The sequence below is a fragment of the Leptonychotes weddellii genome, chromosome 6, assembly GCF_054177405.1.
Source record: "Leptonychotes weddellii isolate Sample4059 chromosome 6, ASM5417740v2, whole genome shotgun sequence".
NCBI lineage: Eukaryota > Metazoa > Chordata > Mammalia > Carnivora > Phocidae > Leptonychotes > Leptonychotes weddellii.
The window spans coordinates 116,293,073-116,315,685 of record NC_138374.1 but is presented as its reverse complement, the minus strand read 5'-3'; the positions used below and the strand labels follow the sequence as shown (position 1 = coordinate 116,315,685).

At 53.9% G+C, this 22,613-nt stretch overlaps 1 protein-coding gene across 3 annotated transcripts; it reads right to left on the bottom strand.

The window, feature by feature from the left end:
* Positions 1 to 1,687: 1,687 nt before the first annotated feature.
* On the bottom strand, positions 1,688 to 22,067 carry SLC60A1 (solute carrier family 60 member 1). Of its 3 annotated transcripts, none has more exons than XM_081825103.1 (9): positions 21,197 to 22,065; positions 20,553 to 20,813; positions 17,386 to 17,554; positions 16,834 to 16,949; positions 15,364 to 15,537; positions 10,460 to 10,607; positions 6,406 to 6,476; positions 5,043 to 5,065; positions 1,688 to 3,908 (listed from the first exon to the last, which is right to left on the bottom strand). In XM_081825103.1, exons 1-9 carry the CDS (start codon positions 21,290 to 21,292, stop codon positions 3,704 to 3,706), a joined length of 1,263 nt encoding a protein of 420 aa, XP_081681229.1. In that variant the 5' UTR covers positions 21,293 to 22,065; the 3' UTR covers positions 1,688 to 3,703. The 3 variants fall into 3 exon arrangements, with proteins under 3 accessions (XP_081681229.1, XP_081681230.1, XP_081681231.1); XM_081825104.1 differs by having other exon boundaries at positions 5,043 to 5,163; positions 21,197 to 22,062; XM_081825105.1 differs by lacking the exon at positions 20,553 to 20,813 and having other exon boundaries at positions 21,197 to 22,067.
* Positions 22,068 to 22,613: the final 546 nt, after the last annotated feature.

Below are 22,613 nucleotides of genomic sequence, written 5' to 3'. Positions count from 1 at the left end.
CGAAATATAACTTGAACCCAATCACATTCACTACTTCTGGTGCTGCCAACATCGTCCAAGCCATCATCCTGTCTTACATAGTCAAGGCAGTCATGCCCTTGCTGGTGTCCCGGTCTCACTCCTATCCCACGGTTTCTCCACACAACAACCAGAGCATTAGTCTTTTTTTTAAGATTTTTTATTTGGGAGAGAATGAGCGAGAGCACATGAGAGGGGTTAGGGTCAGAGGGAGAAGCAGCCTCCCTGCCGAGCAGGGAGCCCGATGCGGGACTCGATCTAGGGACTCCAGGATCATGACCTGAGCCGAAGGCAGTCGCTTAACCGACTGAGCCACCCAGGTGCCCCAGAGCATTACTCTTAAGAGTGTAAATGAGGGGCGCCTGGGTGGCTCAGTCGGTTAAGCGACTGCCTTCGGCTCAGGTCATGATCTCAGGGTCCTGGGATCGAGCCCCGCGGGGAGCCCACTTCTCCCTCTGCCTGCCGCTCTTTAAAAAAAAAAACTTTAAATAAATAAAGTGTAAATGAGACCATGTGCCCTGCCTGCTCGCAACTCCCAAGGAGCTCACATAACCACAGGATCCGGACTCCTGCCGCGGCTTGTATGATCCGGCCCCTGGCTGCCACTCCCACCTATTTCCTGCCTCTGTTGCCACTTTGCCCACTGCACTTAAGCCTGGCTGGCCTGTCTACTGCTCCTCAGGGACGACATGCCCATACTGGCCAACACCCCTGTGCTCGCCCTGTCCCCCGCCCCACAGGCTTGTTCCCCGGTACTTGGAGTCCCTGCTTCTGCAGTGTCTAGGTTCCGGCACAAAGGGCACCTCCTTAGGAAGGCCTTCCAGAGCATCTCTGGACAGTCTGTCTTCCCACTCCCTTCCCCCCCTGCTTTATCTTCCTCTGTGGCACTCTGTTATCCTTCATCCTGCGGCCTGTTCTTGCTGCCCATCTGTCTTCCACCTCAGTGTAATCCGGGAGGCAGGGGCTTCTCGCTCACGCTCTGCTCTATCTCTGCACCTAATCAGTGCCTTGAACACAGCAGGTACTCCCATCAATCCTTTTAAAACGAATAAAGGAATCCTCTGAAAGACCTCTAGGTCATTCTGTTTTCCTTTAGTGAATCTGGGGTATGTATGGATTAGATTCCCGCCTCCAAGTAGCAGAGGGGCATCTGGGAACAGGATGATCCTGCCGCACTCTGAAATGTAAAAACTCTTAAAAGAGGGAGGATCAGGTAAAAAGCCCTACTTGCTCTGTAACTGATTTTGAAGTGTGGTATAAAAACCCATCTGCCTGCCCTTATTCTGATTACGTTTAAGAGGGAACAGTGGTTCTCAGTCTTGAGAGTTTTGTTCTAAAATATCAGCCCTGTGAACCTGTAGCTTGAGAGAGACCGCTCTTTTTTTTTTTTTTTTTAAGATTTTATTTATTTATTTGACAGAGAGAGAGATAGCGAGAGCAGGAACATAAGCAGGGGGAGTGGGAGAGGGAGAAGCAGGCTTCCCGCCGAGCAGAGAGCCCGATGCGGGGCTCGATCCCAGGACCCTGGGATCATGACCTGAGCCGAAGGCAAATGCTTAACGACTGAGCCACCCAGGCGCCCCAAGAGAGACCAATCTTTGGGAAATATTTGGTCATTTGTTTCTGAGCTTCATATAAAAGAATCCGTTGTCCATAATGGATAACACGCTTATTAAATTTAAAATATTTTATTTCAGGAAAGATACACTTAGATTCGTTTCAATCTTGTTTTCTATATTCTTAATCATGACACCTTAGGTAAAGCCAATGATTCTTCTTTCTAAATTTGTATAAAAAGGAAGGTTTTTTGTTTTTGTTTTTTTTAAACCACAAGAAAAATACAACTGCTTTCTTTTTTGTCCAGGTCAGTCACTCCCTCCAGCAGTGAGATTGCACATTTAAGTCTGACAGCCATCAAATACTTGTGAGTATTTACAGATCGAGTTAAAACGACACCCCTAAGACCATCAGCTTTCAAAAAGAATTTGGATCTGTTTGACTTACGATAAATATGTACCAAACATATGAACAATTTCGAAGCTGCTAATGAGGAGGTTTTAAAAATAAAAATTGCTAACATTGATTACGCTGTTTCTCTGTCAGGCATATAATTGTTGCTTCAAACAAAGTCACTTCATTCTTTCAGAAGTCTTTTGAGGTAGGGTACGTGCTTTTAGAAATGTCACTTAGATTAAAAAAAAAAAAAAAAAAAAAGAAGCCAGGCCGGAAGAGCATCCGTGATCTCTCTGCCCAGGGCCACACACGGCTAGAGGGGGAGGCCAGCGCTCCCACCAAGCTCGCTCCCGCCGGGGTCCCATCAGCACACAGGGTGCCGGCAGACGGGACCAACGCTCAGATGTGGGAGACCCCCGTCCGTGTGGGGCACACCGCTTATGCCCGTTGCTGAGAACGTGGATCCATTCTCCCTGTTCATACCTGTACGTTCGTACCTACACAGAGAATCTGCAGGTAAACGAATGTACACTCACAGTGATAGCCATTTCACTACTTATGGACGCCTCAGTGCTCTTAACGCCTTCCAAGCGGCCGGCTGGGGATTCCGTCTGTGTTACTAGAGGATTCACTCTGGGCCGGCAGTATGCTGCACTGTTTGGATCGCTCGGCAGTCCCAGCTTTTTGTTAAAGGAAACAACTTGACATGGTATAAAGAGCTTTTTTCCCTCTATAAAAGATGGAAAGTTTAAATTAGCTATTTTGGAGAAATTCTTAGTGCTGTTTCTACACCTTTTATAAGCGCAGTCAATGTCAGTCAAGAAAAACGGAATCTTTATCCCATTCTCCCAGAAACTTCTGGCCAGTTAGCATTGGTTATCAGCAGTGGTATGCAGGTGGATGTTTAACAATGGGCTCTGGGGGCGGGGGCAGGGGGAGAAGAAAAGCCAGGAGGATAGCCTTTGCCAGTTTCTGTGGGGTGAATGCTCCCAGGTGGCTGATCTCCAGCCACCAAACACATTATCGGGGAAAGTGCTGTTGGAAAGAGATGCTCAGGAGCGCACCTTTCCACTCTACGGATACAATACACATAAAAAACCTCAAGGAAGTGATGAGTTTTGAGTGGTTATGACCTTTGTTTTTAATGTAATTAATTGTAAGTTTCTATAATTCCATTTTGAATGATGGCTGTGTTTAACAACCAGCTCTCGAAATGAAATTTTAACCATCGGCTTTTATAAGCGAGTCTGAGCTAGCCCAGCACACCAGTGAATTAGTGTCCCAAAGGTAGCAAGATGCAACCTTTCCTTTTCATGTTTTAGACGTTAAATGAACTACCGCTGGCAACAACTGGAATTTGAGGGACTTTGGACTCTCAAAAAGTAAAAAGCACATACATCCTTTGAGCATGCCAGGGAATAACTTGGGGTTTGTTTTTGGCCAATTCAAAATATATCTACATCTAGCCATGATCATTGAACTTTACAATTTCAACTCATTCTTCCAAACTCCAACTAAAAGTGATCTTCAAACCCAGGCAGGGTGTGGTCCATGCAAGAGGTGGCCAATGGAGTGAAGTGTACGGCTGTCTTCTTCCTTCCCTTCTGGGTGTCCTGGACAGCTCTGACCAAAGATCCAAACCAGGGAAGAGGAAGGGAACTTGAATATCCATCCAGTAAACTTCTAATGATTTGCCCCGGGAGGATCCAGGTTCCCAGAAGTCAATTTAATCTCATCTACCCAACCAAGGATTAGCGGAGAAGATCCGAGCCAAGGCGTGGAGAGATGGGCCTCCACTGCCTCCCCCGATTGTCTCGAACACTTGGGTCTGTGCTGGAGCCCAAGAGCCTGGCGGTCTTCGCCGGCCCCCTTCACCCAGCTTTACCTCTGGTAGCACTCTGAGCTTTCCATTCCTAGGGCTTTGTCCTGGGTAGGAACTACGAAAGAAAAAACAGGTAGCGTGTTTTAGCAGCTCTGACCTGCAGCAATTATTCCTTCTGAGAGTTTACCAGGCTTTTGTTTCTCTGCCATTTTATGGCCCCGCAGGGAGCCAAGTCGAAAGTCAGACTTACTAGTTCTGGCAAACTAGTTGCCAGTTTGTTCTGACTAGTGTCTAGGGCTTGGGGAATAGAGGTTTCTTTTTGTCTCCCAGGAATAGGGAACTCAGTAGGTGTTACTCATTGCATATTCAGCAAACATTTCTCAAACCTAAATGAAGGCTCCGTGCTGAGTGCTACGCTAGGTACCTACCACTTCGGGGAGCAAGGCTATAGTCAGTGCAGACTGGGGTGGGGTGGGGGGCATTGTTCTTCTGGGCCTTTAAACTGAGTGGCCACCTGAGAAAGAGAGGACTGCAGGTACCCGTTCCTTCCATTTTTTTGGTGATTTTTTTTTTTTTCTTTTATGGAAAGGATGAGGGCTCCGCCTGCGCACCTTCTCTTAAGAACTGGCTCCATGCACAGCTGATGCGCTTGCTAGGACTTTGAGATCTCTGGGCAGAAAGGGAGGCAGGGAGGCTCAGGGGTATGAAAATAGCTTTGGGACTCCCCCTGCCTGGGGTCTCCAGGAATGAGACTATTCTTAGGAGGCATCTCTGCCCTGAAGGAGCTTTCCTTTGCCACTTGGCCTGAAGGACCTCTTTTTGAAAAAGAAATCTGGACTAGAGTCAAAATCCTAAACTGCAAAGAGATGGCCAATTAGGCTTATGGGCGGCGTTCCAGCCAAGGAGGCAGACTCTGCCTTTCAGGGCCCCACACGGGCTGGAAAGAGATTCTTGGCCCGTGGTCCCATGGCATGGTGGGACGCAGGAAGCCAAGTTCACAATCCATGCCCCTCTCCTAATGGAGAAACCATGAGTCAGCCTATCCCATTCCCTCCTGCCCTAAGAGTCCAGCACAGACAATCGCATGGCAAAGCAGGAAGAGGGGAAAAGGAAGCCGTAGAAAAATAAACATTTCCTTGCATTATACTTGGAACAGAATAGCATTTGTGGTGTGCTAAGATCTATAGTATCTCCCCCCGCCCCCAGCTCTGTTTTCCTCCTCTTGTGTAGACACAGATTCTTTCCTTACCTGATGAGAGTCCAGGGTGCATCCTGTGGAAAAACAGGAGCAAGATATAGAAGGTGAAAGCCAAGCAACCAAAGATCACGCCACAGACCAGGAAACTATAGCTGCCCTGAGCCTGGAATATCTGCCAAAGGGGAAAACAGACACAGGCCATCAAAACCTCACATGAAGGTGTGTGTTGCAGGAAGCAGGTTTCTCTGACCCCTGGCAGGTTTCTCGGTCGGGTTGTGGCCCATCACACCGATAGGCAGGACCATGGGTAGGAGAGACGTCGTGGCCTCGCTTCCAGGTTATGTTTCCGGAGGAGGCAGAACTCCTGCTCTGAGACAGGGGGCTGGACCCCATGACCCCAGCAGTCCCTGCTAGCTCTTGTCTGGAACCTTCTGAAAATCTCCATATCTTCCTCAAAACACTGAGCATACTGTTTCTATACCCACAAGGCGTAACCAGAACTTTGCAAAGGATTTTATATATATTATTTTATCATGGAAAATGAAAGTATAGGCCAAGGTGGCTTATGGAACCCCCATGGACCCATCACCTGACTTTAACAATTAGCACCAACTTCCTCTGTACCCCTCCCGCCCCCCCACTCCTTCCCTGCACTAGATCACACAGAAGCAAACCCCAGACATCACGTCATTTCGATGCAGCCCTTCCCCCTCAGGGCAGGGCACCAGAAGAGGGAAGGAGGGTTGTGATTAGGGGCATGCCGGAGATTGAGAGACCTAGGTTTGAATGTCCTGTCACTTATTAGAAGTAGGACTGACTGAGGGCAAGTTGCTAATTTATCTGACTTTCAATATCCCCCTTTGTAAAAAGGGGATTGACAATATATGCCTTAGAGTCAATAAAAAGCAGATGTATTTTTTTTTCCTGGTGAACAGATGAGACATGGGTCTATCTGAAGAGAAGTGGGTCGGCTGGCCCTTGATTGGGGCAGGACTTGGGCAGGACGGCTGGGCCCCGTGGAGGGTGGCCAAAGGCTAGGAGAGGCGGGGTGGGGATGGGAGGTTGAGAAGGGGTGGGAAATGAACTCCGGACTCCGCTCAATCCCATCCCAGGCTCTGGGAGCTAACGGACATTCCCACGGGGCCCTGCTGGCCCTGTTCCCAGACAGGCCTTGTGTTTGTATTGGACTGTACCATACATCCCTTCACATCTCCAAGTCCCACATTCAGAAGCTCAGCTTTCAAAGCTGACTCAGAAGCAGAAACAGGTAACAGACCAAGGGGGCCCTGCTCCTGGGCGGGATCCTCAGGGAAGGGAGAGTGTGGGTTCAGAAGGTGGCTGGCTGCATCTTCCCGCCTGCTCGGAGGGGTGCTCCCCAAATGCTGGCCCCTTCCCCTAGAGTTTCCCCACATACCGAACCAACCAGCATCTGGAGGACCATCTCGCCAATTCCTGCCCCCGTCACCAGCACCGTGGTCGCACAGCCTAACCCAAAGAGAAGGATTTGGGTTAATAGATGCAAGTTAAGGAGACAGAAGTCAGCTGGTATCACCCCAGTTATTTCTGGGAAGACTCTGGAAAAGGCTATGACAGCCTAAGAGGACTACTTCGAATTCCTTAGATTTCTCAGGCTCTAGTCCTTAACTTTGCTTTGGGAATGTTTAGGTTCTGCTGTCACTATGTTTGCACTGTTCTAGAACCTTCAAGTACTCAGGCTTGTCTTCAGAGTGGATTCCAAGTTGCTCAGGCTGGCATTAGGAAGGATCCTTCCCAATCTGACTGCCACCTGCCTTTCCAGAAAGCTTTCCTGACCTGCTCCGGGACTGGCCTGGCGCTTCACTGCCCCGCCGCCCCTCTGCTCACTCCGGCATCGCGGCACAGACCTTCCGAGTGCACGCTTCCGAGTCAGCCTCGGGTCCCGGGCCCGGCGGTGTCAGCTACTGGCCGTGTGACCTTAGGCCCCTTCTCCCCCTTCTCTAGGCCTCGGTTTCCTTCTGTAAAATGGACACGAACACCTTCTCCACAGGGTTACCCCGTGGGAAGTCCAGTGCAGTACAGGGAAGTGCTTAGCCTCATGCAGGTGCACAGGGAACCCTCGAAACCCCACCAGCTGTCTGCCTCACCCCTTCAACGCTGCCTTCAGGATAAAGTCCCCAGGCTTTCCTGGGGTTTGCAGCGCCCTTTATAACCCTTCCCTGCAGAGAGCTCAGACGCCTCTCACCCCTGCTCACAATCTACCCTCCATGCCCTCCAGCCGGGAGAAAGCACCCCGCTTCCTGCCCCTGCACACTTCTGCTCAAGCCAGGTTCTGACGCCTGCGTTCATGAGCGTGCCTCCCCTCTCCTCTGCATCTGCCAAGCTCCTGTTCATCTTCTAAGTTCCTCCTTTAGACCTCCTCCAGTAATCGCCCCCAGGCTCTAAACCTGCATTAAGTTGCTCTTTGCCAGTTTCCGTTGGCCCCTCCGCCTTTCTCCAGGTCCCCCACTTCTGTCTGCAGGGCAGCCTTCTCCGTGGGGCTACACGCCCACGAGACAGGACTGGGCCTTGAATTTTAGCTCAGTGGCCAACATATGGTAGGTGCTTAGTGTTTTTTGAATAAAGCAGAGATCAGGGGCACCTGGGTGGCTCAGTAGCTAAGCGTCTGCCTTTGGCTCAGGTCATGATCCCAGGGTCCTGGGATCGAGCCCTGCATCAGGCTCCCTGCTCTGCGGGAAGCCTGCTTCTCCCTCTCCCACTCCCCCTGCTTGTGTTCCCTCTCTCGCTGTGTCTCTCTCTGTCAAATATATAAATAAAATCTTTTTTTTAAAAAGCAGAGATCATCATTGCTGACTACGGGCTTCAAGATCTTCTTTTGGACTGGCTTACATTTCTCTCTCTCTCTGCCTTTGCTGTTAACATTGTTCACAGCCCCCGCCCCACCCTTCCCTGGAATGCCTTTCCTTTTTCCTTCTGCCTTTCCAAAACCTGGGCCAGCTCCTATCCCATCAACTCCGTGAAGCTACGTGTGGATTCAACATTGGTCACTGCCTTCTCTGAATTCCAGTAGCACCCATGTCTATTCCACTCATTCATTCAAAAACCCTCCAGTTCTTTCTGTGCATCAGGTACTGAGCTGAACACCGAGAGTATTCTGATGACTAGAGTTAACATACAGATTGAGCACCTGTGAGGCTAAAGTCAAGTGTTCTACATTTCCTCCAATGCACAAACAATCCTACAGGTAGGTATGCGCGTCCCCATTTTGTAGACGAGAAAACCGAGGCTCAGGAAGGGGAAGAAAAGGGAATCGTGCAAGGTCACAAAGCCCGAAAGTGTGCAGGCAGGACTGACTTTCTGGTGCCCGCAATGGAGCACGTCGTTGAGGAGAGGACACAGATAACATAGGTACAGAAGCCTTGAGGCAGGTACAAAGGGGAGGGGTACAATTTTCCAGGGGCTTCAGAGAAGCTTCCAGAAGGGGTGGAGAGGGAGGGGCGGAGTAGAGTGGGCACTCCAGGCAGAGAATAGCGGGTCATTCACCATGGCTAGCAGGCCCTGAGTGGCAGTGGGGTGAGAGGAGGTGCGAGAAAGGAAAAGAGTCCCACAGGAAGGCTGTGACTGGCTCTGTGTTTCACGCGGACCCCTCTGCAGCAGTGTGGGGGACGGCCTCCCAAGTGGCCCCACCCTGGCTGCACTTCAGAGCCCCCAGCGCCCCGGTCCCGGTCCCGTTCCATCGGAGGGACGTGTGGAAACAAAGCCCAGGCCTTGGGGTTTGTTAAAAGCGCTCCAGGCGATTGTAATGTGGGAGCAGCACTGAGAACCACAGAGGGAGGCAAATGCAGAAGGGACAGGCCAAGACCTGCCAAAGCAGGGATGCAGGTGATCAGAAACTGGGAAAAGCTGGGCACCTTGAAGTATTCCAAGCAGGCACGTGATGGGAAAGGCCTGAACTAAGGCAGGGATGCCGAGAGAGAGGAGGATAGATTTGAGCGATCATTTGCAGGCAGAATCAACCAATACCAATTGTTATTATTATTATTTTTAAAGATTTTATTTATTTATTTGATAGAGAGAGAGACACAGCGAGAGAGGGAACACAAGCAGGAGGAGCAGGAGAGGGAGAAGCAGGCTTCCCGCCAAGCAGGGAACCCGATGCAGGGCTCGATCCCGGACCCTGGCATCATGACCTGAGCCGAAGGCAGACGTTTAACGACTGAGCCACCCAGGCGCCCCACCAATTGTTACTGTTATTATTGTTATTACACTCTAACATTTGGCTTAGTTCATTCATTAATTTCTTTTTAAAGTAGGCTCTACGCCCAAGGCGGGGCTTGAACTCACGACCCGGAGGTCAGGAGTCGCATGCTGTATGGGCGGAGCCAGCCAGGAGCTCCTATACTCTAATCCTGGTTGACCACTTAGAACTCTGGGATCTTCCGTGTGACATGGGACGCCAACGTTATTTCACTGCTTCACTTACTCACTTGGGGTTTGGAGATCATCCTTAGATTTCAAGGATCCAGGCCTCCCGCGCCTTGTTACTGTGGGGAGCTGAGTTGGTTTTAGCTCTAATGGCTCGGCCACCCCCGCGCCTCCTACACCTATTTCCCCAACTCCTCCCCTAAAGAAATCACTCCTCTTCAACACTGGTTTTCTGACACCCTAGGGCACTCTAGTGACTTTTTTTTTTTAATTTGACAGAGAGAGACACAGCGAGAGAGGGAACACAAGCAGGAGGAGCAGGAGAGGGAGAAGCAGGCCTCCCGCAGAGCAGGGAGCCCAATGCGGGGCTCGATCCCAGGACCCTGGGATCATGACCTGAGCCGAAGGCAGACGCTTAACGACTGAGCCACCCAGGAGCCCCACACTCTAGTGACTTCTAAGGGTAATGTCAAATGTTCAAAACGTAATTATTTTTAATTAACTCATTTAAAAAAAGGATCTTTGCTATAGAAAGGGAGGGAGATTAATGGAGAGAATTTGAGGTTTCTGACGTCAAAGAACCCCATCGTCACGACCCCAAGTCAAGTGTGGAGCCGCTGTCCTATTCCTCTAGGCTTCCAAAAACATCCACAGGCGCAGCAAAGCAAGGAGGTACTATTACTGATAAGGTATCAACCCCTTTCCTAGGCCATCCTTTTCCTGTGCCACTCGGCTGGTCTTTGGACTTGGAATTTCCAGCACACCGTGTCACACCAAATGCCAGCGCTGGGTCAGGGGACGTTACCACGGGGGGGAAAAGAAAACAGGAAAGAGAAGCTTACTGCTTCTCAGGGGCCTGAAATCACGTGACACAGGTGGAAAGCTGAACGGGGAAAGCCACGTGGGTCAGAAGAGGCCCACCTGTGAAGCGGTTCCCGGCAGGGTCAGGAGGGGAGCGTGCATTTCTGGGGAGGGGGCAGAGCAGTGATGGAGCTGGAATACACCACAGGAAGACCCGGGGCAGGGGCGGGGGGATCCTCGTGGCCCCCGCGCCCCTGCACACCCACCTTTGTACTGCAGAATGTCCTCCGTGTAGGCTAGCATGCTGGGGAAGGTGCTGCTGAGGAACAGGCCCAGGCTGGCTGTCCCCACGAACAGGAAGGCGACGTTGTAGGAGAAAACGAGAAGCACCAGGAACGTCATCACCACGCCGACCTTTAACAGCAGAGATGGAGGCTATTAGCAATTGGGAAAAGCTGGGCCTCAGGCTCCTGACTTGGAAAGGTCCACGCTGACCCCGGAGCGGCGCTGTGTGACCAGGACGCCTCCCTGTGGACTATGTGGGGACTGCACCTTCCCCAGCCTCATCTCCGCGGAGGAAGCCCCGGAACGGAAGACTGCGGACAGGGGTGGGCAGGGGCCGCCCAGACAGCCAGGCAGATGGCCTTCCGTCCACACTTAAGAAGCGCTTGGCCAGGCAGTGCTGCCTGTCCCCAAGGTCTTGTCTGTGAGCGCGGGGAATCCCAGCCAAGCCATCAGCTCTCTGCCCTCCACTCCTCATGAAGATGAGCTGCTTTTCTTGCCCTAAAAGCCATGAGTTGGCAGAGGAAGTCCAGGGTAGCAGGAGAGGCCTCCAGGGCTGGGGGGGGCGGTGTGTGTGGCGGTGGGGGGCGGGGTCCCCACCCTCTGGGGATGCAGGCGGACCTCCCAGAGAGGGGGTCGGTGGCTGGGGCAGTCTGGCACCCCCCAGCTTCAGTTCAGACTCCAACCTGCGAGCAGATGCCAACCTGTGGTTAGAGGCCCCCAGGATGGGCTCAGGGGCCAGAGATCTTTCTAGTTCAGAAAGGGTCTCTGTCACATGGGCATATTTTTGTTAAATCACGCTTTTCCTAAATTCCTTAAAAATGTTTTTATGTCAGCATTGAATAATTTTTATGCAAAACGCCTCTGGGAAGAAACTCAGGCAGCTGGGGTCTGGAGGCAGAAGACCCAGGTGTAAGTACCAAGTCTGGGGCTTTGAAGTCCTTGATATCTCTGATTCGAGCCCCCGAGTCTGCAAAATGGGTTACCAAAGCTACCCTGGAGAGTGGTGGAGAAATGATAGCAACGCAGGGGCTCTTAAACTGTGACTCTTTAGACAACGATCAGTCCTAGTGTTTGTGTGTTTTGAGCTTTCCTTAATGTCTCCAGACATAAGGATCTTCCACAGAAAACCAGGGCTTTCAGGTAAAAATCTCCTGGGTGAGTACCTCTGTTTCTAAAAAAAAAAAAAAGAGATAAAATTCTAGAGCAGAGAGCTAGAAGGTGTGAAAGAAACCACAGTGAGGGGTGCCTGGGTGGCTCAGTCGTTAAGCGTCTGCCTTCAGCTCAGGTCATGATCCCCCAGGGTCCTGGGATCGAGCCCCACGTCAGGCTCCCTGCTCCGCAGGAAGCCTGCTTCTCCCTTTCCCACTCCCCCTTCTGTGTTCCCTCTCTCGCTGTGTCTCTCTCTGTCAAATAAATAAATAAAATCTTTAAAAAAAAAAAAAGGAAAAGAAACCACATCCAGCCCCACCCGCACCCTGGCCAATTGACAGATGAATGGAGCCCGAGTGGAGGGAGGAGGGAAGGGACGGTCACCCTCCCCAGTCACCCTCCCCAGCAGATCCCAGGGACCTGCTCCAGCTGGAGGAACGAAGCCAGGGATTGCAACCCGTGAGCCCCCTACCCTTCACCTTTCTTTACCAGCCCCTCAATCTCTGCTGGGAGATCTCTCCATCTCAGACTGAGACTCAGAGGCCTTGTCAGCAAAGAGTTGCTGCCCTAGGGAGGGGGCCACGGCAAATGGTGGCTGAAGGGGACAAACGCTCTTCCCAATGGAGAAACAAAGCGAAAGACTTCTCTCATGCAGTAAAAATGCGAAAGCAGTAGACACATTTAAGATTCCAAATATAATGTATTTCTTTGGCACAGAAAATGGCCCCATAGCCTCACTGCTCTTTCTTCCTCCTCTGCTTAATCTTTAAATGTTGGCGTGGCCCCAGCCCCTCCTGGCTCTTTGTCTGCATTCCCTGTTGGTCCAGCGTCATGCTTTCAAATATCTCTATGCCCAGACTCTTAAATCCATCCCTTCAGCCACAACCTGTGTCCAGAGCTCCAGAGTTGCACGTAATACTGCCCCTTTGGTAGGTGACAGGCTAACCGACACGGTGGTCCAGAGAGAACTTGGCCTTTCCTCCCCCAGAATGACTCCCCCCCCATCAGTGAATGGCATCCCCACCCACCCAGCAGACAGGCCCTGTAACTAAGGTAGTCCTGATTTCCTTATTCCCTCCCCTCCTACATTCAAGCCAAGGGCAAGTCCTATCCACTCCATCCACAAAATGTTGTAGACTCTTGTACTTCTCCAAACCCATCCTGAGCACCCTCATCTACCTCTCGTGCCTGGACTGCAAGAGGGGCTCCTCATCATCTTCCTGCTTGACTCTTGCCCCTCCTAGATCGACTCTCCCCCCAGGACAGGGGAGTGCGCTTTTGAAATACAAAGCAGATCATGTCCATTCTCTGCTTAACACCTTCTGAAGGCCTGCCTTTCTCCTGCTTTGAATACAACCCCAAACCTGGCTTACAAGACCTTGCCGGATCTAGCCCCCATATCTGCTGCCCCAACCTGTCTTCTTTGCTCCCTGTCGCTGACCCTGCCCACTGTGCTCCCACCCAGTTAACTCCCCCCGAGGGCCTTTCAACCAGCAGTGCCCTCTGCCCGGACCACCTCCACCCCTCATGGCACTGGAATCTTCTTGAGAGTCAGCTCCCAACTGATATGCCTGGGGCGGGACCAGGGCTTTGAAGATACTGCTCTGCTCCCCTCCTGCCGCCTGGCCACCCCATTTTCAAACCAGACATTTGCAGGCAAGCCATGAAGAGTCACCCTGAAAATCTCCAGACTTGGGGGAATTTGAAAAACACCTTGCTTCTTTTAGCCTGGGTGACAGAAGACTGAGCATGCCCAGGGCCAACTGCAACTCCACCAAGCAGCCCTCCTCCCACTCAGCCTGCTTCCCACCTGCCACCCAACCTCATCCTGACCCTCCCCTGCCCATCTTCTTCCCTAGCTGGCTGTAAGCTCCGAGGCAGAGACTCCCCCTGCGGCTCCCCACAGGCCCTGCACGAACTGCATATTCATTCACCAGGAAGTGGTTGTGGAGACCCAGGAGAACAGAGAGCAGGGTGACTGTTAATTTAAACATGAGAGGACGGCTCGGAAGAAGTCACAGTGACTACGAGACAGTCACCTGGCAGGTGCAGCGCCAGGGAACTCACTCAGGGCTGTTGAACGGTAATCCTGATGGGGTGCCCCCCAAAGGCAGCTGAAAAGCCCTGAAAACGATCCAGACGCCAAGGCTCCTCTCCGCACACCGAGTCAGAATCTCTGGGGGAGGGGCCTGGGAATCTGTATTTTCCAAAAGCTTCGCTAATATATTTGGGAGTGTCTAGGATAGTGTTTTCCCAGACTTGCTTGATGACATGAACCCCCTGGGGTGTTGGTTAAATATACAGATTGCTAGATTCCCTCCCCTGGACATTCTGGTTCATGAAGTCTGGGCTGGGCCCGGGGAATCTGAGTTTCTTTTTAAAAACAAGCAGTCCAGGTACATTTTTTATCATCAGTGCCTAAATCATGTGGGGGCTTCAGCTGCTCTTCTCCCCCCAGACACAGAGTCCCACCCCACCGTCCTCTGTCTAAGCAGCTGACCTTAGGTCCCTCAGAGGCTGGCCACCAGCAGTGCACGTACCCTGACTCTTCTCCACCCCAGGACTTGAGGAGTCTTGCTCCTTCCCTGGGGCACCACCTTGGCCTCCTCTTCATAGCTTCACACTCCATTCTCCACTGCTCTCCATCCCCATTCCCATCCCGGGGCCTTCCTCTCTGACAATGGGATCTGCCCGGACCCCTCCTCACAGACTTCTTCCCTTTCTCCTCTGCCTACACACAGGCTCCTGTCAGACAGAACTCTTTCCAGCCCAGAAATACTTGCAATAGTCACACCTCCACTTCTCATCTGCCTCTCCCTCTTGAGTTTGGCTTCTACCCATACTATCTCCCATCTATGGTGAACCGAAATTTCTTTCTTAGAGGTCATCGGCCAGCATAAGGCCAAGTATAAAGTCCTTTCTTGGAGCTCATGGTCTCTGATCTCTGTAGCCCCAGCATTATTTCCTGACCCCCTTTCCGCTGGAAACTCAACCCAAGGAAGGACTTTTTGACAGTGGACTGGGCTGCCAGGAGAGGGAGCGAGTTCCCCATCACTGCAGGTATTTAAGCAGACTGTGGACTCCCTGGAGGAGACATTAGAGAGGTGACTGGAGCCCTGGAGGGAGGATGGGCTAGACGACCTTACAGGAATCTGTAATCTAGACCCTTTGTCTTAGATGGTGACACTGACACACATGAGGGTGAAGATCTGACCCTGCTGCTCGGGCCTTCCAGGCAGGCTGGTTCCCTGAGTGCCATCCTACATTCTAGTCTGGCTACTAAGAGTCATCTGGGAGAGTTTCCAAATGCAGATGCTGAGGCTCCAGCCCCAAGATGGTGATTCTGAAGGCCAGGGGATCCCTGGCCTCCGCTGGCCGTGGGGCTCTGACCAGCTGGGCGTCAAGGTGACACAGGAGGACCAAGGCCAGCACCTGCTTCACTTGTACTCTTGGCAGGTTGTGCACTGGGATCTGTTCCTCTCACAGCAGTAACCACCTCCTACAGCCCCTTTCTTTCATGGGTACAAAATCAGAGGCCCAGAGAGGAAAAGGATGGGCTCCACCTTCTAGATTTCCATCCCTTCCTCACCAGCATCTCTCGCTTCTGCTCTCCTCCCTCTACTACATTCCCACCCTGGTGGCAGAGTCCAGTCCCGAGCAAATGTCCTGGGGCAGTGGTAGGGTCAGGAGTGAATAGTCCTCCTGCGTTTCCAAGAAGAGAAAGGAGACCACTTACCACATTGATGAAAACCATGGTGGCTGGCTTCACTTTGGAGGAGATGGGAATGGAGATGAGCCGACCCAGGGTGATGAAGCCCCAGAAGAGGCTGGGGAGGTAACCAGCCACCTTGTGCCCCACAGAGAGCGGTTTCTCCACTGCATAGCTGTACACAAAGGCTGAATACTCCCCCTGTGGAGAGACAGGCCCTGCTGAGCACACCTGCAGGGCAGCTGGACCCTCAGAAAAGGAAACCCAGGTTGGGGGCAGGGGAGCTGAGGGCCGAGGACGGACTGGTCCTGCTCTGAGAGGCTCCACAAAAGGGGGGCTTGGAGCCAGGATCACACGACACACGCAGGCCCGAGCTGAGGATAGGACCTACGGTGCCACAGATTATAGACTGCGCCTGCCCAGAGGTGCAGGCCTAGGGATGCGGTGGTGGGGTCGGGGGAGAAGGGGTGTCTCTGGGTCTCCACCGGGGCCCCGAGAGTTCTGGGCATACGGGCACTGCTCCCCATCCCTCAGCCAGAGCAGACTTCTACCACATGTCTTATTTATGAGGATTCCACAGGAGGTTTATTGTTGAAGGAAGGGTACTACAGCTGGAAAAAAGGGGTGTAAGAGCGTCTCATTTGACGGATGAGGGAGCAGCGAGAAGTGAGCTGCCCGAGGTCACACCGAGAGTTGGAAGTCAACCAGTGCCAACACGAGTATTTTCCACCGGCTCATCTGTTTCTTAGGGCCTCCTCTTTGGAGAGTCCCTGATATGGCCATCAATTACTCAATCAGCCATTCAAAAGGATCCTGATCTAATCCTAAGAGACTTCTGGGAAAAGACACTAACTAGTGTAACAGAGCTCACTAGTAGAATACAGAGCTGGGCCGAGGTCCTGCCTGTAGTTTGTTTACAACATGGCTTGAGAAGCCTGGGTTTGGAATGTGTTCCAAGAAGCGGAGTGCCCTCGGGTTTACATGGCAGGACCTCTACCTGGAGGAATAGGGCCCTGCCCCTTTACTTACTTTTTTTTAAAAGACTTATTTATTTGAGAGAGAGTGTGTGTGCAAGCGGTGGGAAGGGGGAGGGCCAGAGGGAGAGGAAGAAGCAGGCTCCCCACTGAGCAGGGAGGCCAACGAAGGGCTGGAACCCAGGACCTCAGTGACCTGAGCTGAAAGCAGACGCTTCACTGACTGAGCCACCCAGGCGCCCCTGGGCTCTGCCCCTTAAAAAAAAATGTGGGTAGCCCACCCTTGGTAACAAACCAGAGAAGCCGCTAGCCACAGAGTTAAGGAAAAGAAAGACAATGGGGCTGGGACAGAAGACCCTAGAACCAAGGGGCTGTGAACAACACTGCCGTCTCCCCCAGGACTTTTATTTAGCGTAAATGTTTGAATCGACTGTACTAAAGGTGAGGTCTCTAGGAAACCTGATGCCTCACTCTTTCTCTTGCTACCCCCAGCTGGAGTCTCAGGGGAGGAGGGCAGGCTCACCGTCATCCCGTCGGTCATGAACAGGACCAGGGCTGCTGTGATGTGGATGGCGAAGAATGAATAAGGGGCCCCTTTGAAGTTCTTCCTCTGGCAGCAGCTGAACAGGTCCTCATGGTCTGGAGGAGACACAAGGGCAGGGGTGAGTCTCAGCTCCTGCTCCCTCCCCTCTGCAGGCCCAGGGGAAGCGGCTGGCAGGTAGAGAGCCTGGCAGAATGGGGGCCACGTCCGCCTCCCACCTTCTCCTAGCTTCCAACCACCTGTTAGGGACAGCCCCCGGCCATCTCAGTCCCGGTGGAAGCAAGACTGAGAGATCCGGTAACTTGGCCCAGGTCACACAGGCTGGCTTAGGCAGAACGGAGGCTGGAGCCAGAAGCCTGCCTTCCCCACGCTTTCGGCCGGCTCGCTCCAGCCCCTGCCCTGCGAGACCATCAGTGCCCACGGCTTGTTTCCAGCCACCATTGCCTGGAATCTACGATCACCCTCCAGGGGAAGGGGTCACCAGGGAAGCCTCGGTGTGGGGCCGTGGGCGGGAAAGTTCACTAGGGCCCCCACCTGGGTGTGGCTGAAACTTTGGGGGCAGGGAGGAGGCATCTTCCTTCTCAGGAGGTTGTGTCTCCAGGGCGAGCTCATCTGCAGACAGCAGCAGGGGTCTCCTCTGAGGACAGCAGGCCAGCAGCCGCTCTTTGGACAGCAGAAACAGCACGGCCATGGGCACTGGGAGCTGCGGGGCGGGCAGAGGGTCAGGAGAGCCCTGTGGCCGTCAGGCTGGCCCCTTCCCGTGCCCGGCCCACTGCAGACACCTCCACACGGTCAAACGGCGTGTGTCCGCCCAGTCCTGATGGAAGGCAGCTCTTTTCCAAGGATGTCCACCTAAGGGCTGTCCCCGGCTAATGCCACCAGGTGTATTGACCCAGGGCTGACTGGTTGAATTGCGGCCCAACCTTAACCACATCCGTTTTCCTAAAGACAGCGCCTTGTCACGTGCAAAACTTGGACTCACACCAGGCCTCTGGTACAGGAGAGGTGCCCGAGATAAACTCGTTTCTAAGATCCTTATCCTGAACGGTGCCCCCACACTCCTTCATGCTGCTAGATCACGTGACACTTTACGACAGTTTGCTTTTGTTGATTATCCTCATTTTCCAGATGGGGCGACTGAGGCTCAAAGATACCGCTTAGTCATAACCTGTTACAACGGGAGGAGACCGTTGTAAGGTAGAGGGCCTGGCTGAATGGGTCTGTAAGCTACAGACCCAGAGAGCGTTGGTGCCTGGGCACAGGGCTGACGTGGGGCAGAGCTGGACTGGAGCCCGGGCGCCCTGACTCTGTCCGGGGCCGACGCCCCCTCGGGGCTTGTCTGGGTGCTGTTATACCCGGGGAGGTACAGAGCCTGTCCTCAGGCCTCGCGGCCAAACTGGAAAGCCGAGACATGCGCTGCTTTTGACCGCAAGATGTGTGCTCCGAGCCACACGCACACACCAGCCCTGCCCTGCTATTTACACTAAGCCGCTCGGGTTTCATGAGTCCCCAGAGCAATGACAAATGTCTCCTGCCTTTGCGGTTGCCTAGAGAAGCCTCTGCCGCCTCCCTCAGGTGCCTGGCCTGCATCTAACCACCCTCGCTGCCAGGAAGCTCTTCATCAAGCCCGACCTCTGCCCTTCCTGCCGCAACTTCATCCCGGTTCCTTTCGCTCAGGAAAGAGAGGAAACCCGGGGAGCTGCGGAGGCCGCTGTGGACGTGGGAGGCAGCAGGGCCCGTGCGGCGCTGAGGGGGGTCTCCCCGTCCCTGGGGGCAGGCTGGCACACTGGGGCATTTCCCCGGGGGTCCCCCACCCCGAAATACCGGCCTGTGCTAACACCTCCCTGCGGGCACCTTGGGAGCCTCCCTCCCCCTTCGAAGATGCATCCAGGTCAGACATGCCTGGGCAGCACCGCACAGCAGGCCCGAGTGGGAGGAGACGACCCCTGCGGCCCTCAGGAGTCTGGGTCTGACGGGGGAGACCAGCCCTCCCTCCAGTCCGATGGGGGAAACAGGAAACCCTCACGCAGAGGCCTGCCTCGGCAGAGTGCCTGAGTGAAGGCCAAGGCGAAACAGCTGTAAAGAGCCTGGTCACTGCAAGCGGGGCTTTCCAGGGAGGCGGGTGGTGGGAAGGACTTCTTGGAGGATGGGCTGCTGTGGCCCGGTTAGAACACACCCTGCCTTTATAAGACGCCCATTCGGAGGAGGCAAGCTCCACCTTCAAAGTCAGAGAGCGCTGGGTGGTGTGTGTGTGTGTGTGTGTGTGTGTGTGTACCCACAAGCATGCACAGCCCCATTCTCTTCTGTGGTGGACTGTTTATCTTCAGAAACAAACCAGTATAAAAAGTCCGGACATCCTGCAGCAAACAAAGTGCCTCCAGTCTGCACCTCGTGGGGCAAGAGAAAACAGACCTCCGCTTAAACTGGACCTTCCGGCTTCCCGGTCCCGGCGTCTCAGCTTCGACATTGTACGGACAGTGCTCCTGCCCCTCGCAGGTCCCCCCTTGGCAGCCACAGGCCCAAAGCTGTATTGTTTCCAAAGCAATGATCGGCAGGGGCAGCAAATGGAAAGAGCAAGAGAGGGGCATGGGGTTTTGAGAGCCCCGAGGGAAGATTCTGGTACACCGAAAGTTAGAGGAGAAGAAAGGAAAAATGAGCACTGACTCTGGGGCAGCAGGAAGGGGGTCTGTGCGGGGAGTCAGGGTTCCAGCCTGGCCAGTGTCTTCCTAGACACTTCTCAGGCCCTTGAGCCAGGGACGGTAAACCACCCCCCACCCCCGCTCTGCTGCTCCGTGGGACCCCTCTCAGTGCGATATACGCCGCATCGCTTTGAAGCCCAACGGCAGCTGGGTGCCTGAACCCAGCCTGCCCGCCTCTGGAGGGGTGACGAGTCTGCCCGGAGCCGACTGAGGCCCTAAGTCATGACAAACCATCTGGTGCCTCCACCCCACAGCCAGGCAAATGGTCCCTGGGAATACTCGGTCCACACCCCCAGCCCAGGCTGTGCTGGTGTTCCTGACAGTGCTTCCCAAGCTGGAGAGAGGGCAGGGATGTCTCCCCACCTGTGCCTCTGGCCCCAGCCTGGGCTCCTGGAGGGACGAGGGGGCACCTGTCTTGGGTTGCAGAGCACCAGAGGTTTCCAGCCAGAGACAGAGTCAGACTGACAGGGGAGGATGAGAGCTGGGGTGCAGAGCGGCCTCAGTAACTGACCCGGTCACAGTGAGTGGTCTCTCCACTCTACTCCACGGCAGTCTTGGTGTGGGCAGGATCCCTCTGAGGTGATCTTGTCCATGCCCTGGCCTCCATGGGAGCCCACCTCACAGCAGGGCACAGGGGAATCCCACCGGCGATTAAGGGCCCCAGGGAAGAATGTCTACTTCATCTGGCTTTGGAGGAAAAGAGCTAGTTTCCCGGGGAGGCTCAGATAGCTTGAAAGTGGACCCTGATTCCATTGTGCTAAACCTGCTCATGGCTTTATCTCCCTTGAGATCACCATCATGGATGGTCACAACCGAGGACCTTCGAGTCGATCTCCTGTGACCCCCTTCGCCTTCAGTTTTCCCATTCCCTTGCCATCCCGAGGGCGCCCTTCAGGCAAGCACATTGCTCCGAATCAGAAGACTCCACACTGGGAGCTGGTATGGACTGGCAGGTGTGACTGTCCACTTGTCCCCACCCAGCCCTGCCCTCGTGGCACTCACATTGATCAGGGCCATGATCCAGAAGGCATACGACACGCGGGTCCCTGTTCCCTCCTGTGGAGGCAGCCTGGAGAGCGACTGGTTGGACCACCGCCATGCCTGAGCGTGGTGCTGGCCCAGGACCCTGGACGCATGGAAGAGGTGACTGCCGGAGCTGCTGTTGGCCGTGCCATTGGCAGGCAAGCAGCCGGCCTCAGACAGGAAGGGGTCGGCAATCAGGGGGCTCAGCAGAGCGCCGAAGCCCACAAAGAAATGGAGAACCTGGGGAGCGCAGAGAAGCGGTATGGGTGTGGGGGGGGGGATGGCTCAGGCTTCCTACCCCATCCCCCACTTTGTGTCCCGTCTGGGGAGCCCCTGCGTGGCCCTAGAGTGGGGAGCAATAGGGAAGCAGGAGAGGTGAGGAGAGAAGTTCCTCTCAACCACCTTCTTGGCCTGAGATAACTTGGGGCTTGATAAAGGGAAGGGCTGGACAGGAAGAGGGGCAAGGGGACGAGAAAACAGCAAGCCCTCCCATCCTGCCATCACGGGCACTCTCAGTTTACAAAGACACCTAGCCCCGGGGAGGGGGCCGGGAGAGGAGGCCAGGGCCCGGGCAGCCCCCGTGGCCTCCCACCCCCCAGCCCCATGCCCGCACGTGGGCTCACCTGGAGGAAGATGGCTGAGTCCTTCTGGTAGATCCTCACCAGCTGCATGTTGGCCACGGTGTCGATGCAGCCCATGGCTAGGCCCGCCAGCGCCATGACAGAGGCCAGCACCTTCACGTCTCGACATAAGGGGATGACAGCAAACACCAGGGAGATGGCCAGGGAAGACGTGAAGAGGGCCCATAGTGACTGGGCCAGGCTGCAGTAGCAGAGGGCTGAGCTCAGTGGAGGGGCCTGTGGCCTTCAAATACAGAGCCCTCTCCTTGTCCTCCCGGCGCTGGGCAGCCTCGGGGAAGCCTCTGGTAGAAGCGGGGAGGGGGCTGCGCAAGGAGCTCTGTCATTAGCTAGGGGCTTGCCGGCGAGATGTCTCTCGTGCCCCCGGTCTTCTCAGGGAGCGATCCCTACCTCACGGCGGGGCTGTAAGAACTCCGGAGACTGTATGAGGTGACACGCGATATGCACTAAACAGAGGGCACTGCTACTGTTCAGCCTATAAGCAATTTTAAATTGTTTACTTAGAGGGGCGCCTGGCTGGCTCAGTCGGTAGAGTCATGCGACTCTTGATCTTGGGGTTGTGAGTTCGAGCCCCACGCTGGGTGGGTGGAAAGGTGACTTAAAAATAAAATCTTTAAAATAATAAATAAATAGTTTACTTATAAACTATTGTATACAAAGATATTTCTGTCCGTCTCATGGATGTGCGAGGGGCATCTGCTTTGAGCATCTCCAGGATTCTGTGTCATCTGCGCAGAACTGTGGAGATGGGACCCGGGGTGGAACCCGAACCCCTCCCCTCACCAACTGGGCTGCAATGCGCTCTCCCCACGCAGGAATGGCAAAACGGCCAGACCCTTCGCAGGTGCCAACTAAGCCACCTGAAGCAAAGCCCACAGCCAACCCGCCCCCCCCCCCCTGCCGCCACCGCCCGCCCCGGCCCTTGGGCAGAGATCTTGGCTCTGCAAGTTTCTGGAAGGGAGGCCCTGTGGTTGTCCCCAGTGAGGGGTGTCTGGGAGGTGAGCTTCCTGCAGAGGAGCTCAAAACAGGCAGGCTGAGGGCCTATTCCCCGTGAGTGAGTGAGTGAGTGAATGGAACGTCTAGGGCTCTGTCAAGGTCTTGTTGGTACACCCTACCTAATAAACAGACTCTGAGAAAGGATGCCTTGTGTTTTCTGGAACCACTCCGAAAGGCTAATGTGGGTGAAGGACACTGGGTAGCAAGAAGGTTCTGGGGATGCCTGGCTGGCTCAGTTGGCAGAACATACTACTCTTGATCTCAGAGTTGTGAGTTGAAGCACCACATTGGGCGTGGAGCCTACTTAAAAAAAAAAAGGTTCTGGAAGAGAGAGGTTATAAAGGAAATTTATCAGATCATGAAAAGTTGTTCTGGCAGCTAGACCTGGTGAGGTGGCAAGGACGTG